Source organism: Amphibalanus amphitrite, unplaced genomic scaffold (genome assembly GCF_019059575.1).
Source record: "Amphibalanus amphitrite isolate SeventyFive unplaced genomic scaffold, NRLGWU_Aamphi_draft 000028F_arrow, whole genome shotgun sequence".
Classification (NCBI taxonomy): Eukaryota; Metazoa; Arthropoda; class Thecostraca; order Balanomorpha; family Balanidae; genus Amphibalanus; species Amphibalanus amphitrite.
In genome coordinates, this window is record NW_024881524.1 from 1,057,398 (window position 1) to 1,075,298 (window position 17,901).

Below are 17,901 nucleotides of genomic sequence, written 5' to 3' on the forward strand. Positions count from 1 at the left end.
ATGCCGCGTGCGTGCCGACTCCTCCCGCACCTCCACCGTGGGATCCGCCGCCGCCGCCCCCGCTGCCCGCGCCGCCCGCGCCGCCGCCCCCGCCCAGCGCGGCGCCGACTCAGGCAGTGAAACTGAAGCGTGGGAATCTCCCAGGAAGATGTATTTTGCGTTCACGCAGCCGAAACGGCCGGTCTCGTGTGCGCCGGCCTGGGTAGTGGTTGTCGTCACTGCCGCTGACGAACGCTGACGTTGCGAGCGAAACGCCATGCGCAGGGGAGCATGGGCCCTTCCCATGTACAATTTGTGGGTTATGCGTACAATGGCCGTTTGTAGCTCGTGCATAATGGGAAGATCGTGCTGTCATCGACAGTGGATTTTCAGTTCATACATGTTGAAAGATAATGATGGGGATTAAATCACTTAACTTAGATTGATGGACTTTGCAAAAGGCAGGTCTTGAAGCTTCAGTCAAGGTCAATTTCACAAGACAAAATAAATTCCAACTTGAAAGTAAAATAAAATAATGATATTATGATAAACACAGATTGCACACATTACATGACTCGTGATTTTCAGGAAATAAATTGTCTTGGATCTAAGTGAAACTCGCTGAATTTTTGCACATTTTTCACCTCCCTAAAAATGTGTCATCAGAGCCACAGAAGTCATGTTACAAACATGACGCCTCTGCTGGAAGCCGCTGGCCTATGGCAAGTCATTGTACCGCGCGCAGATTGCGCCTGTCTGGATACCGGGGGTGACATTAACGCCAGCACTACTGTGTAAACCCGTCACACTCGCCAGCACGTTGAAGTGGTATTATTAAACTTGAAATAAAGTTCCCAGCACGGTGTCGTTTTCCACCCTGCGCGTTTTCACGGGTCCGTCATATTGTCAGAGCACGCTTTTCCAAACCGCATGTGGTTGCCACCGCATCGTTCATCCGCTGCCTCTGCAGTTTTTCACGTGGCGCTTGTGCGGTAAACTAAAACCACATCGATTACGAAAGTTGCAGAGGCCAAACATGTGATTTAACCACTTATGACCACACTGTCACACCATGCTCTAAAGGTGTTACACTGCTCTAAACTCGATCGGCACCAATAAGAATACGAGCTTTCAGGCACTCCTGGCATAGACGAGCGCTTCTTAATACTGGCCTGTCCATACCTGTTTGGCGTTTTAATTCGATGTACTTTATAAACCCGCCTTATGATAAACCAATATCTTTTTTGTGCGATCAGACTGGGTGCTTTCGCTTGATCGTTTCATGAACACCACTTAGCGACAACACTCGCTACCATAACCACTTCGTTCTGGACATCCATTAGCTGTGACACCTTCCAGCGATTGGCAGTCTCACCTTACCAAACCGTGCCGTTGTGTCACATCTGGGCCGTTGTCTGGCGGACAATTTTGCAAGCCCCGCTTTCCGGTTGACTGAGCTGACATAAGGCAGCGACACGGACACTCATCCTGGTCTCTGTAGCCCATGTGGCCATTACCTGATCTGCCTTTGCGAAACGACTCTCGACTTCCTTGGTAGTTTACCTGTCCGTAATAAAACGGCAACAACGAAGCAACGAGTAGTCCCTCCACAAGGCGGTGAAGCTTAAACATCTGTCACGACGCCGCATTTACGAAATGAGCGATCGGTAATTGCGAGTGGCTGCCTTGTGCCTCAAATGGATTAGCGTTTTCTTGAAGCTAAGATGGCCTCTCGTAGGTGACCACGAAGCTTTCGGCTTTTCTCACACTCTCACGATAATATTCACCGGAAATCACCGTGCTTTGCATGAAGCCGCGATACACCGTGCCACGGCGAGACTGCAGCTGTAAGATTTGTGTTCCGTGCATACAGTAGCAGCGCAGGTGGCTCCTGCTCCGCTCCGGACTCGGACCAGCCGGACACTTTCCCTCACACCCCGGCCGGACTGATCAACACAAAAGGTTTGTCCGCAGCCCGATTCGCGGCGTGCCCGTGCCCGGCCAAGTGGAAATAACAAATTGTCTTGGAGTGATGCCGAGGACGGGTAGTTACCAGGTGCGGTATGTAAAGTGAGACATCAATGCACAGTGAAACTAAATGTTATTCTGTCAATAACTGTGTTTACATGATCGCTTGGCTAGCCTATAGCGTCACACAATAAGATCACGGAAATGGTTGATAAGTGCACACTGCAGCTCTGCCTGTAAGTGCAGGTGCACTAAGGAGCCACAGTGTTCAAGTAAAACAGCGGAGCCCGAGCAATGGGTTGAAAAAAAGACCAGGGGCGGGGAAACCGACCGTCTAGCCCTCGGACTCTGCTCCGAAGCCGGAGGTCGTCGCAAATCCATCCATCGTGTTCAAAACCAGAGCGACAAGCGACCCACATGGATAATTACAGAGCTACTGCGGTCGCTCCAAATATCCAATCATTCAGAAAGCGTCATCCGTGTGAACATCCCACCGGGTGTTCTGACACGGACAAAGTGGGCACCGCGTGCATCCTGGTTCGGTCACCAAGGGTGGCCCCTAGCAGCGCACAATAGAGGTGGTATGAAGCCAGGAGCTGTTGTGAGCTAGCCTACCGTAACTGGCCCTTTAGTGAGGACAGAAAGGGAAGTGATCTCTGCGATCACCCTCCCCTATTGTTCCACTGTTCCTCGCCGCGATCACGGCACCTGACAACTTTGTCCGCGTCTGTCTTCACACTTCACCCGTCACTGTTTTCCGCGAGACATGCCGCGGGTCTGTCACCCCCTCCACATCCCTTCCCAGCAGCACGTGTGGCGGGCTTATCCCTCCTGCAGCACCCCCCCCTTCCAGCGGCACGTGTGGCGGGCTTATCCCCCCTCCAGCACACCCCCCGCTCCCAGCAGCACGTGTCGCGGTGACCGGCGGCCGCGGTGAAACGGGATGAAAGCCGGCGGCACGCCAGATGGTCATCTCTCGGGCCATGTGACCACCCGCGCGACGGCTCCATGGGTCTGTATGTCTGTCTGTCTGCCTGTCTGTCTATCTGTGTGTGGAGAGGACGGCTGTCTCTCTGTTGTAGGCGTGGGTGAAGGCAGGGACGAAGGAGACGCATGATGACGTGGAAGGTTGCCGTCATCGGTTATCACTTTTGCGGCTGCGTATGGCGCGAGAAACGGTGACGTTGAGCGTACGGACCACGGGCTTTTACGGGTGTGTGTAAGGTGAGCGGCGAGCGCTCGCGTATATTCAGGGCAGACTAGAGCCATCACCAGCTGGCATCTGTAAAGATGGTGGCACTGCGATTTCTCTGTCTCTTTTGACAATTGAATCTTATGCGAAAATGATAAATGAAGGACGATTTCTGTGCGCCTGACATGCAGCTGGAGGAGTTGAAGACAGCCTAGTTGGCGGCAATTGAATGCTAATACGAGCCTACGACATCTTTAAACACAACATCTTGGTGTCAGGGGCGCAGTGCGATGCACCGGCTGTTCAACATTTTGATAGACCACGTCATTGCATGAAACAACGTCATGGGTCGGCAAATCAAAAGTGAAACTGCTATGTTATGCTGCGCTGTGCGTTGCCGAGGAGATTTCCATGAGAACCTCATTTTGTCATTCATTCTGGGGTTCCCAGCTTGATGTTAAGACTTACTTTCTACGGTCATTCAACGCACAACATGCTATCAGACGCATTACTTGGGCCATGATCGCTGACTGCATATGCGTCAAACGCTTAAAAATGAGCGAACGGATGGTGATTGAAGACAGCATTGGATAATACATGAGATCAATCGAGCAGATGTTTGCCGATCTTTTTTCTCATGGCGATTACTGCGGTCTGCGAGTACCGTCGAGTCGATCGAAAGTGTCTCCTTAGGCTCTAATGCAAACGCCCCATGTGGCGCTCGGGTCTTGCACAATATTTTACCAGTTAGCCAGTGCAGTGACTATGATACTGCGTTAGAGGGAGAGTCAGCTGCAGCGCTTGAGTAAGGCGGGCAGACGGCCTTTGGCTACCTTCACTGTCTCGTTCGTCCTTCAGGCATGTTTGCAGACGGACGGCACTTCCAACAATCTGTGATCACAATGAAACGCACATTCTGCAGTGGCACACCTACCGATCTATGTAGTCACATACAGTGACATACTTCTCTATATAGAGAAGTCTGTGATGTAGTTAATTGGCGAGATAACATATTTGTTACTTTACTGTTGTCTTTAATCCTTCTTTAATAAAAGAGCAGAACATTCATTGCAAAACTTTGACGATGTAAATTGGGAACTGAGCTGTGCCAAAAAACCTCATTAGGTATATGTATTATATAACCACTGTTCCAGTTGATCGGAAGCGGCATTCTCCGCGCCGATCACACCCTCTGACTCTCCACGCCCCCTGACCCCTGACCCCTGACCTCTGACCTCTGACCCGAGCCGAGCGGCAGCGGCAGAGCGGCTGAGAGTGAACGTTCCCTGTCCCACTCACTGCGCGGCGCGGCCGGTCGGTTAATCGACAGGTCACAGGTCAAGGCCGGGACGCCGCGCCGGCCGCCAACGAAAGGTGCTCCGTTACCAAACGGTGCCCGAGGGAGAGGATGGGAGGGGAGGGGAGAGAGGAGGGAGGTTCCGGGCCATCCGCCGCCGCCGGCCGCCGCTCTGTAGGTCATTATCTCAGACGCTGTGCGTTCGAAATGCGATGGGTACCGGCGCCGCCGTACGCAACCGGCTCGGCATTGCGTTACTGTTTGTTGGAGTTCAACGAGTGACTGTGTCTAGGGTCTCGTGAATCATGCGGGTATGTGCAACACGACCGACCATATTTCTACAACACAATCTCTTCAATAAAAGCGCGGGACAATAGGCAAATATTTCACAGCAGAAAGGCTTCCGTGCACTTTGGAATGACGACGCTCCAGCCACCAACGAGCTCACTAAGGACCAGACACATCCACAGGTCCCTGCCATCTCACTATCATCATCATCACGGTCATACGACATCTAATTAGTCTCGAGTGGGTAAGGCACGCTACCTGTTCACTGAGGTCGCTGCATGCCTACACTGATCTGGCTGTTGGAATACCACACAAGGCTACCGAGCCAGAGAGGCACAGGCCTGTCACATACTGAGACCAGCTGCGAGAAAGCTCCTCGAGCCCAGAACTCGGTCCTAGTCACTGCCGGGCCCGCCACGGGTCGTCAGACAGCTGGCGGGAGACTCGCGATACTGAGGGCCCGGAGCGGCGCTCAGGGAGGCTAAGAACGTGACGGCGCTATTCTCAGCTTGTAATAATCACCAGGGTCGGTTGCAATGGAGCAGTTGAGAGTTGGCTAATTATGATGTGTAATTGTGGTAATGCTTTAATACTACATGTCTTCTTACGGTGTTAGAACTTTGTATTATGTAAGTTAAAGAATGAAAAATAAGAGAGAGAGAGAGAGAGAGAGAGAGAGAGAGAGAGAGAGAGAGAGAGAGAGAGAGAGAGAGAGAGAGAGAGAGAGAGAGAGAGAGAGAGAGAGAGAGAGAAAAGGAGAGAGAGAGAAAAGGAGAGAGAGAGGGAGAGAGAGAGAAAGGAGAGAGAGGAGAGAGAAGGAGAGGAGAGAGAGAGAGAGAGAGAGAGAGAGAGAGAGAGAGAGAGAGAGAGAGAGAGAGAGAGAGAGAGATGAGAGAGAGAGAGATATGAGTGATGATGCATCCCTTGCCACATCGAAGTCATCGTGCTAGACCCAACCCGGATACCTAGATGACGAGGACAACAGCTGATATACCGCATTCATCTAATTCTTGTGATTTTCTCTAAGCAGTGGATTCTAATTCAGTACTTAAACTTTGTGTGTGCTATTTATAGATCAAACGGTTCATTTCTTGACTGAAAATGGTCGCTACCTATAGGTACAAAGAACAGTTCCGGAGCAGTTTGGACGCAGTTCATGAACTCCTTTGCAACTGCAGAGACATTCGGTATAGTCCTAAGCACCCTGTTCCTGGCGTTTTTCCCACCCATAACTACCAGACCATTAAACAACTCCCTCACTGCTGGTGATGCCTGGTGAACACGCCTTGTTAAACAGCTGGAGCTCCGTCTTTGGCGCTCATAGAAACAAATGCTTGTTTTCCTGTTTGGGAGACAAAACAAACAGAAACTATCGATTTTTTCTCGAGCTTGTTAACGATATTTGTGTAAGAGAACTCAAAGCAATGATGCTGATGACCCTCTTCAGAAATTAAATACCTCTACCTACATTTCTTTTTTTGCCTCTGGCACTTAACTTTAACCTCAGATTCTTCAGATTCGTGGTTTCACCAAAAGTAATTTTGGTTACACTCATCCTCTTTTTCTAAGGAAGACGCTTTCGGATAAGGCAGTGCGCCCTCATTTCACCTATGGATGCTATCCCAACTGGTCGTTTTGATTACATTCTCTTGTACTAGTTGGACTGCAAACTGCCGCTGCATGCGACAAACTCATAAATCACCCAGAGGCTCTCCTTTCTATCTTTCCCTCCTTTCCCGCGGAGTAGCGCGCTAGACTTTCTGCTCGCCCTACAGTCGAAACGGGAGCACCCACGTCCGCAAACAGTCCCGAGTTTTCTCACGCGCTGCACCGTTTGCACCTTCGCCCGGAGGGGAGACCGGGGGCGGTGCAAGTGGCCAGCGAGCGACTGCACTGCCGCCCCCGCCTCCTTCACACCTCTGCTAGGCTTGCCGTCACTGAACGTATCCTCACCGCTTTCGCGATAGCGAAAAGACCAATGCTCCCCCTCTCCCGAGCCGAGGCATGGACCAGGTGGAGGTCCATGCCACGCCCTTTACCCTTAGCTGAAAGCCCTTATCGTGTTCTCGTATGGACGTTTTTTTACTTGGCCCCATACCTATTTGTAGGTAAGTCACGTATACGTACTTACATTCGAAGCCGTAACTCAGTTCCGTATAGGACTGTGGCTCAGCCCGTATCTCGACCCCGTACCACCTTAGTAACTTTACCTCGAGCCCCACCTGTAGCTCGGTTTCGAGACGCCACCCCACCTGTATAAATCAGTTCCGTGTCGCGCCTGCCCAACTCCTCCGTCTGAGGTGAAAAGGAAAGCGTCGTCCGTCTGCCCGCGCGTCCTTCATATCTCGGCGGTTGTAAGGAGTCTCTCACAGCGGCTGCACAACAGCTGTGCGTGATAGCTGTCCAGCAGTCAGTGACGACCGAAATTGGCGCGGATCAGTCGGCGATTAAAACCGGTGACGGTCAGCGAGTGACCGAAATTGGCGCCAGTGACCAACGATAGGTCAGTCAGTGACCGAAATTAGCGTTGGGGTGACCAACGATAGACCAGCCGGCAGCCAGCGACCGATATTGTCGGTGGGTGTCCCGATGGTGGTTAAATGCCGACAAAATGAGGCGGATGATTACATATAATAAGTTCGATGAGGTGTAATCGATGCGAGTGATTCACACTTTGAATAACCCGACGGCTAACCGATCAGAATGACTTTGAATGGGTACGACTGAAAGCGAAAGCGCCTCTGCATTGAAGTCTGTCATTTGTCTAGCTGTCTCAGCAGGTGTCTCTCATTCTTACTTGCCCACTTATTGAGTGCTTAGGATGAGGCACCACCAATCAGAAACTGCCGACGATGCCTCCAAGGAATGCACAAAAATTAGCGCCTGGTGTTGCAGGATGCGCCATGCGCTCCGTGTCACGCCGTCAGTAAAAATGTCTCCTTCAATTAGCACCCGTAGCCCGTTCAACAATGGCCGGAGAGACTTGCCGAGTCGAGTGCGCACCGCCGGTGGCACGGCACATTGCATGTGGCGTCGATTAGCGTCAGTGAGTTTTCACACGCCGCCGCGCCGCTGCACAGGCGGCTGCCGAACAGCCTCAGGCAGGGAGGATTGTATGCATGGATGTGCATACACACATGCTGTCCAGTGAAGCCATGATGACATAACCCGCGTGACAGCGGCAGTGAAGTGATCCACCGTGACTGATTCTCGACACGAGCGGCGCGTGGTCACTGATCTGTGATCCTGTTATGTGATCCCACTCACACACGCACGCCATGGGTGTCAGGAAACCACCCGGGCCCATCGGACGGCACGAGCGGTGGTGACCAGCGCCCCGTGACCCCAGTGGCGACAGAGGCATCCGGTGTCCAATGGCATAGAGCTCGTCACGACAGCGGGGTCGGTGTCTACTGTCCAGTGACAGCGCGTCACGACTGAGGACTGGCACACTCACGGACGACCACAAAGGTCACGATTGGATCGTGACGACGCGGCAACACGGCTCGTGACGCCGTAACGCCACGGGTCGTGACGATGAGTTGGCCGTGAAACGGGGGATAAAAGAGTTGTTTGCTACCTTTGGTAGCTGTGTTTTGTTACGCATTCTTTATCGTTTGGCAGTGTTTTTCGGTGCGGTAATTGCAGAACAATTATGTCAGCTGATTTTGACATAATTGTTCTGCAAGTTTTTTTTTCAATTACAAGATAATGTTTGACTTAGTTTTTGCGTGATTCATCGGGAGCCTTATGTAGTCTGTGTCTTAGTCATTGCGTGGTTCGAGCGATGATGGTGCGCGTCGTATTGCGAGCCAGGGTCTTATGGCGACGGTGAGTCGGCGGAGGGAGAAATTGATCAGGGTGAGGTGTAGTCTGTGTCTTAGTCATTGCGTGGTTCGAGCGATGATGGTGCGCGTCGTATTGCGAGCCAGGGTCTTATGGCGACGGTGAGTCGGCGGAGGGAGAAATTGATCAGCCTTTGTCTAGGGTTCAGAATGACGTGATATGACGTGATATGACGTGTACAGAGGTATGATCTAGGCTAATGTGGTGAAGCCGGGCAGTGCGCTCCGGGACACGAGCGGGTACGGGTGTGAATAGAGGCATCTGAGTGTACTGATCAATTTCTCCCTCCGCCGACTCACCGTCGCCATAAGACCCTGGCTCGCAATACGACGCGCACCATCATCGCTCGAACCACGCAATGACTAAGACACAGACTACACCTCACCCTGATCCTCAAGATCATCACTTCCGCTGCTGCTGTTTAACGCATCAATCGGCACCACGTGGCCGAAGAAGTCAGGCGGCCGCCGATTACGCTGACCTCGGCGCACCACCCTTTCGCCGCTGTCGCTCTCAGACCGGCCGCATTCACCACCCGCATCATCAGCCTCCTCCACCGGGCGCCCCGGCGCGCCATCGCCCTCATAACCGAATGTCATGACGATCGGGGACCCGGCACGGTCCTCCTCCGCTTCCTGTGGGCCCCCGCTGCCCCGGTCGGGGGTCCGAGGGCCTGCTGCTGGTCCCCCGGTGTCACCGCAGTGGCGGAGGTCTCTGATGTGCCAAGGCACGCCGCCCACTTCAACCACCTGCGGCGACACCACGCCAGACACCGTTCCTCGAACCGACCGCTCGGTGCAGCGGGTGCCCGGCCGCCTCACCCACACGGCGTCCCCCACCTGGAAATCGCCCTCCTGCCGGGCTGGCGGCCGTCCTATCACGGCCTCCTCGGACGCTCCGGCGGTAGCTCTTTGTCTCACGGCGTCCCTCACAGGGTAGCGGTAGATGCCGTTGGCGGGCGCCTCAGCCGCCGTCCCGCCGTCACGGGGCGTGATATTGTACAGGTGCACGGCCTCTCCGATGCCACACTTCTTCCGCGCCGCGATCACTTTGACACTGCGGTGGTTCCGCTCCACGATACGACCACACCATGAAAACACGGAGCGCCGCGTCATTGCCGCGGGCGGTGAGCCGACTGGGTTGTCACGCCTCCAGGCCAGCCCACCCCCGACTGGCTCCACACGCAGTCCCAGCAGCCGCGCTCCGTCCGCAGCCCGCTCCGGCGGCTTACACTGGAGCCCATAGCTCGCGAAGTGGGCGATCACGCGCTCCGCGCTCACCACGTCCTCATTGACGCACAGATCGTCGACGTACGGTATGACGGCGCCCTGCATCACTGGGTCCTGTTGCAGCGCCGTGACGCCCCCGGCGTTGACCGTGGAAGAGCGAGACTTCACGGTCACTTATGACGCGAAAAGTCAACACTGGACGGTGGCGTGGAAGTGGCGGAACGGGGCGGAGCCAGGGTGCCTGAGGAACGGTGTCCCCCAGTACGGCGTGCCGGCCGAGGCACGGCAGGAGTTTGATGCTGAACTCCGTACATGGATCGACAACGGCTGGCTGGAGCCGTACGACGAGACGGTGGACGGGCCGCCGCGCGGGCTGATCCCTCTCATGGCTGTTGAACAGCAGAACAAGACTAAAGTACGACCAGTCTTAGACTGCCATGCGGGTGGTGAATGCGGCCGGTCTGAGAGCGACAGCGGCGAAAGGGTGGTGCGCCGAGGTCAGCGTAATCGGCGGCCGCCTGACTTCTTCGGCCACGTGGTGCCGATTGATGCGTTAAACAGCAGCAGCGGAAGTGATGATCTTGAGGATCAGGGTGAGGTGTAGTCTGTGTCTTAGTCATTGCGTGGTTCGAGCGATGATGGTGCGCGTCGTATTGCGAGCCAGGGTCTTATGGCGACGGTGAGTCGGCGGAGGGAGAAATTGATCAGCCTTTGTCTAGGGTTCAGAATGACGTGATATGACGTGATATGACGTGTACAGAGGTATGATCTAGGCTAATGTGGTGAAGCCGGGCAGTGCGCTCCGGGACACGAGCGGGTACGGGTGTGAATAGAGGCATCTGAGTGTACTGGACTTTTTGCATTACTACACCTTATAAAGGTAAAAAGCACATCCTGAACATCAAAGATCGAGGACTGTCAACTAACTGCTTATCGAAGATAAACGTTTTTAGCTGTCAAAGAACCGAGGTATGCAAAACAGAGTGACCGCAAAACCCAATCGATTGTGCCACATAGGGCTCCGAATTCGGAGCTGAAAACACCTGCTGTGCCGGCCCCTCATTTTGGACTGACGACCACCGCCGCAGTGAGCCGCGCACTCCCAGTTAGGAACAGAAGACGACCTCTGACCCGTCTGTCCAGCCCTGCCCCTGTGCGTGAGTGAAGCCCCGCCCACCAGTCACGCACCGCATGGGTCGCACGCGGGTCACTAGTCTCGCGTCACCAGCTCGGCGGACCGGGCTGCCGGCTCATCGATGGCAGCTGCGGTCCAGTGAAATGCTGCTCAACTTTGATAATTATGCAACACTCATGTGTTTGCCATTGGTGAAAAGCAAACGACCTCAACTGTGATAAAGGAAAAGCAATGCCTCAGAAGTGACTAAGGAAAGGCACATATACATAGGTATAATGTGTGTTGGGAAGTCTTGTAAAATCACAATGCATCAAATTTTCTTCAATAATGACAGAAAAGAAAATGCTTGCAATTAGTAAATGCATCACAAAGAGACTATAACCATGCAATTTGATACCCAGCAAAGTTTGGTAGATACATCATCGGACACAACTTGGTGGGTTGTTTTGGTCTTGGGAATGAGCCTGCCTGAAAGGAGAAAGGAGAGTAGAATGGGAATGTTCAGATAAGCGGACTTAATATGAACGTCTGGGTGCGGAGGATGATTCAGTACCATTTTATGCTGGCATGGCATGCCGCTCTACATTACCGAATAATTGGTAAAATGTCACATACTCTCCAATAAAAATCAATTATGTTTTAAGTAAGAATTCTTATCTAGTTTAGCCTCTTATCTTACATAACCTCTGCCGTAGTCGAGTGCCGCAACTATCATGATGTCTCAAGAGACAATTCGTCCTAACATTAAAAAAAGGTATGCGTTATTCGGTGTAAATGTTTAATGTGCCATTGCAAATGCTCTGAAAAGAAAAAAATAAAGTTATTCAAATCACATAAAACTGACTGGCGAAATCAAGTAATTTACATTTGTGAAGTAAGAATATGAAAAAATGCAAATAAAATGTTTTTTTTTTCCGGTAGTTCAAGGCACGGGCACAGTGAGCAAACAATTTAACCCAAAAGTTTTCCCGAAAACAAACTGTGGCTTGCTTTCTTTCATATTCATTGGCATTTCATTTTCATTTTCATTTCACTTTCATTGCCTTCTGTTTGTGGTTATAGGAAGGCACTGCTTTCGTTTTACTCTACATACTTTAATGGTATACCCCAGCTCTAAAATTCATATCGGCATTCGACGGCACCACCTGGGTGGCTGCTTAAGTTTGTTAGGCATTGATCGTACAATTGCGTCCACCTTTGCTTGCAAGAAAAAAGGCATTGATTTTACGTTTAGTTTGAGCTTTCATGTTTTATATAATTTAGTAGAAAAATATCAAACACTCAGTATCACACTGATTTAGCTATCCGTAGTTCTTTCAACGCCTGAAAAGGCTACTAGGGAATGATGGAGACAGGAAACAAATCCCACTTTTATGACAAATGCTTATGAAGCACATGCGATAACCGGCCAGAGTGTGGACTTGGCTGGTTAAGACGTTCACCTACCTACCAGTTTCAGCCTCTTTCCAATTACCCACTAAACGCACCTAGAAACCAGTAACAAACCCATCCCGAGAACCCACCATAACATATGGATGTCTTATTTCAATTGATGAAATAACACATGGCATATATCTTGTATCAATTATCTGAAATCACCCAGTGCCAAAGCTAGTGCCATTCCCATCCCGAGGACCCGTCAGTGGAGCAGTCAGCGCCAGCGCCATCCTCTGAACTCACCCAGTGCAGGAGCCTCATGTCCGCAGTGGTGCGGCCCGGCTGGCCGCTGGCGCTCGGAGCTCGGTCCCGCTCGTCGGCAGGCTGGGCGGCGCGTCGGCTGACCCCCGGCACCGCTCGTCGTTCGGTGGCCGGCACTGGCGGAGCGTCGCAGCGTCGACGGCGGCGGCTCGCGACGGTGTGCGCGCCGCTGGACAGGCAGATCCACGGCACGGGCGCCTTCTCTCTCTCTCTCTCCCACCCCGAGTGGGTGCGACACTTTCTCCGTCTGTGGGCTCGGCGGCGGCGACCGGCGACTAAACGCTGCCCCAGCCGCCCTGGGCGCTTTATAGCCGCGGCCTTTCGATCCCCCTCCCGCAGGTCGGGGGTGGTTAGTCCATCACGGTGGATGGTTAGGCGGGGTCAGGTCACCGATGCATGCTTAGTGCTTACAAGTTAGGCTGAGTCTTTGCCAAAGAGGCTGATAGAGGTCATATATCCACCCCCCCAAAAAAAAAAACACTTACGAAAAATCGAAGCCTTAATCCAAATTCAGCATCTATTTACCTACCTTGGTTTGCTCTTATATAACGAGGTCTTATTCGACCACCCATTTGTTTGTGCCCGAACCAAGACCATCCAAACTCCGAAGTGCATGAAATGGTAAATTCACACCCTCCTTATTGGGCCCAGTGCTTAGGTCTTTCCTTTTGAACATTGCGTGAGGTCTTGAGGTCACTTGCTATCAGCTCGGAGTTGCTCGTTGAAACTCTTGAGCAAACTAACATGGAGAGTTGAAACTGGAAAAAGCACAAGTCTCCCACAGACAACACATTTCTTCGATTTTGGTCGAGTACCTAAAACTTTTTTTATTTAACGTCATAGCCCAATGACCGGACTTGTCGGTACCTAAACGAAAACTTTCAAGTTATGTGGACAAATATTAAAGACAAAGTTTTTTGAAATCTTAACCCGAAACTTATGCGTTTTTCCTAGATATCCCCTAAAAACCTGATGGTGTTGCATCACGACTTTTCCAGCCAGGGTTTAACAGCATAAATGGATCTTTGCGTCTCATCACCACACGGGAGTGGCAGAGAGACCGATTCTGTTGGCACGCGGGTGGTTTGACTAGTAATGGTCACGTTTTCACGCTCCACGCCGTCTCTCAAGCCTCCCTTACCTATCACAATTCCACCGCGTGAGAATATGGAGACTAAGGCTCGTGCGCATGCATTAGGCGCGGACGACCGCGCAGCATCGAGATCTCTCCGTTAGATATAATGATTGGACACTGAGTTGCGGTAGGTTTCACGGCAAGAGGCGCGCGCTAATTGTTACCGACATAGCAACACATCACATTCACCTTTACCATGATAATCACCATTCACCAGTATAACGCATTTTGGGGCGACTAACGGAGCGAGCGAGAGGGTGAACCTCGCACGTGCGAAATTTCGAGGGGTTACCTCCAACTGACTTGTGCACGGCACCCTACTAACCGGTCTCTAGCGATGTGGCCAAATTTGAGCACAATCGGCCCAGCCGTTCTCGAGATCTGGAAATCGGCCCAGCCGTTCTCGCTTCGTGCAAAACTTTTGCGCGGCACCCTGCTAACTGGTCCCTAACCGTGTGCGAAATTTGAGCGCCATCGGTCCAGCCGTTCTCGAGATCTGGAAACGACCCCTGCACGTGCGCACGTGCAGCAGCAGCACCCCAACTCTGGCACATGGATATGCATTGCCTAGCGGGTGCCTGCCTACCTACATGACAACTTCCAGCGCAATCAACCAAGTAGTTACCGAGATATTGCAACTATTACAAAACGGACACCTCTTCGTTTTGCACGTGGCACGTGCATAAGGAGTCACCCACATGCATCGGGAATAGTCAAATACTTGGTAGAAGGAATGAAGCTACCCTACAAAAATTACCGCGTGTAAATCGGTCAAGTGGTTGCTGAGATATACATAAGCCTCGCAAAAGCGTGACCACGGCCGGCCGGCCGGCAGGCCGCTCATTACTCAGAAATTTCCGTTAATCTAAGGAAAGACTACGCTCGCTTCGCTCGCTCCGTAATTACCATTCAGAAATATTTGTTTAGAGCAGCCCATTTGAAAGCCGCAAAAAAAAACTAACATAATGATTTATGCAAAAAAGAAAGAAAGAAACGTACTGCTTCAAATAACCAACTGCTTCCTTTCTTCTAACTATGTATATCCTTCCTACAAGTTCTTTTATCCCCTGATCAATCCAGCGGATGCCTCATCCCCCCTCCCCTCCTCGCCCCGCGGCGTGTTTGTCCCCCGCGCGCCGAGTAGGTCACACGGCGCCGGTCACGAGTCGCCTCGTCATGATCGTACTACCGCACGATCCGCAGTAGCGTCGGTTCGTCCCTGACCGGCCTGCGGGGCTCACACCGGAGGGTCAGGTCACCACAATGGACGGTCGGGCTCGCCAGCTCAGCCCACACGCGGTCAGAGTGTGCCACAAGGACCATTCACCGCGCCATCCGAAAAGCGGCGTCAAACGAAACGTGCTGAGTGATAAGTTGTCCGAAGGTCGGCGGGATAGGCGTTTTTGATGTCTTGCCGCTTTGTTGCTTTAGTGGCTTTTGTGTCGCGAGGAGTGAATTAACAATGAGGAACTGTTCACAATAACCGAGTTTGATGAGTATTGCGTAAGTTTTACCTGTATTAGTGCTATTTGGGGGATGTTACAAAACTTCGGGACAGAATGCGCTCGGATAGCAGCGTGCATCGTTATCTTCAATAAGTTGGAAAATGTGCTGATCAGCCGTTGTTTGCATGCAGACGTAAAATCATATTGCACAAATAGACCTCGTGCAACCAACAACAGCTCTTAGCTGTGAGCATCACATTAAGCATATGCAGCACCGAAGTGATCAATTTTAGTGCTCGAGGCACAGTTTGGCTGTACTGCATCACCCATAAAGGCACGATCCGGGCTCATCGGTTCAATAATCAGACGTTTGGCGTCGGGGTACCGCCTCTCTACACCGCTCGTTTGAACTCTTCCTGGCGCCTCTAATGTCTGAGACCATGTCCGGACGAACTGAGAAGCGACACCATGTATCCCGTGACCCGACAACCCCGATATCGCGCATGTATACCCCGGTACAGGCGGTTACACAATACAAGCATGTGCTTTCAGTTGCTCACTCATAAATCTAGCCAAGCATCGATTAGCCAGAAGATAACTGGAGCTGAGTTATGTGGAATAAGCTGGCACATTTGTCGTTGATGTTAGCAAGAAGGAGCTACGGCGAGACGGCTGGTCATTGCCTATGTTCGATATGAAGTTGACTGTTGATTGGTCATATATCACAGATGGAAGACAAGCAAAATCATATTCGTAGCTAAACTGTGCTCACGTTACCTTCTTGCAATATATAAGGAATTACCGAGAGTTTTATTGCTTAAAGGGACCCTCCCACCTTAACATTAGATTTAAATTGAGATAGCCAAAATGGGGTCCCTGGCTCACAATTACCGGTTTCGGCACTCACAACATCGAGAAATGCCTTAAATCGGAAATATTGAATTTCAAAATTGCAGCATTTTGATTCAGAGGGGCTAATGCATAGGAATACCCCTCTGAATGTGTGACGTCAGCGCAGATATCTAACGATTTTTAAATGTTTGACTAAAACGTTTTGTAGCACGCGGTGGTATATGCTGCTTTGCGCGCAACAAATGCCGCACTTTCAAATAAAGTCGCTAGGAACAGCGGAGATCCCAAAAAGTAAACAAAAGTTAAAGTCTAATATCTTGAAAACCGGTGAATATTTTTCGATGAAATTTGGTAGATATTCGTTTTTGCTCTTTCTGAACCGAGCGACATCACTTTCATGCCAATTCATTAACTTTTTTGAAGGTGGGAGGGTCCCTTTTAAAAGGACTATCCCACCTTCTAAAATGTTGTTAAAACCAGTTAAATTGTGCCCGACTTTATTGATTGGATGACCAGGAACACGGTTCTGGCATTTGTTTTTCATTAAACATCTTAGGCTTCCCATATTCTAAACACAAACTTTCAAATATGTGACGTCACAGCCCAAAATTTCAAAGACCAAGTTTTCAGCGATTTTTCAACGAACAAACCCATTTTAATCAGAATGACTAAACGAGGTGACGTCACACTAACGGTCGCTCCATGTTGAAGATAGGGCCTTGTACAAGGCCCATTTTCAAATGAAGGGAACGAATTTCTTCAACACCAAGAGGCCGCGGGGGTTGCAACCTAGATAGATAGTGGTTTCTGAACCTCGCCGCAAACTTGGCTATCTCAAACCCCATGTTAAAGGTGGGATAGTCCCTTTAAAGAGTCCAAAAGCTTTGGAAAACGAAAAACAATAATACTACAAAATGGAACATGACTAGAACACTATAAGGTATTATCTCCTAAATAGACAATAATGAAATGCAAAGAAGTCGTATTTTATGAGCATATTTAATTGACCGAATCTTCAATAGAATCTGAATAAATTGACCAAATAACACAATTCGAGCATATACGATCACATATCTTTGTCAACCGATCGAATATACGAAGATCGGTTGAGAAAGATCTGCGATCGAATATACCCGAATTAATTGTTATTTGGTCAATCTATTCAGATTCAATTGAGGACTCGGTCAACTAAATATGCGCATAATCATCATGATGATATTCCTCACGACACTTAACTCTTTGAAGTCGGATTTTAACTCTTTATTGGATGAAGTAAATGGAAACATTTCCAGATCATTCTCAACCAGAATAATTGTCCACCACTCAACACACATTGCTTCATTTATTGCATTGATGAATCATGAATTCACTGAGATTACGAGTACCTTCCATTTCTTCAAATGATTTCTGGATGCGCCCAATTAGGCTTGGTTTTGATCTGCCAAGCCGCTATTGCAGTAACACTATTTCATTATGATATTAACATTGGCGGCATTTATTACTTTTCTGCCATGAGAACCGCACCAGGAAAACAGACACCCTCTGCCGACTTCGTTATCCACAATGAATTAAGTACCACTCATCGCACCCCCGCGTGTTCTGCAATGTTGCACCAGCACTGATAATGGCAATTGCTAACGGTGGCGAAACGCACCCAGCCGTGCCCACTCCCATAGCCAAGTAGCTGGGCGGCACGATTTTCTGCTCACGGTGTGTTTCCTTCGCGCAGAGCCTGCCTACATCAATCACTCCTGGCAGTGATAGTGCAACACTGCCCGCCGGTCGGCCCTGCGCGCGGTGGGAAGCGGACGGTCTGATGCCGGAGTGACGCGGGCCA

At 50.9% G+C, this 17,901-nt stretch overlaps 1 protein-coding gene across 1 annotated transcript in view; it reads right to left on the reverse strand.

The window, feature by feature from the left end:
• LOC122364977 (hornerin-like) overlaps positions 1–12,898 on the reverse strand; it is a 34,559-nt gene extending 21,661 nt beyond the window's left edge. The window contains exon 1 of the mRNA XM_043335818.1: positions 12,615–12,898. Coding sequence (XP_043191753.1) covers positions 12,615–12,632 — 18 coding nt within the window. The 5' untranslated portion in view covers positions 12,633–12,898. The remainder of the gene's footprint in view (positions 1–12,614) is intronic.
• Between the last annotated feature and the right edge of the window lie 5,003 nt (positions 12,899–17,901).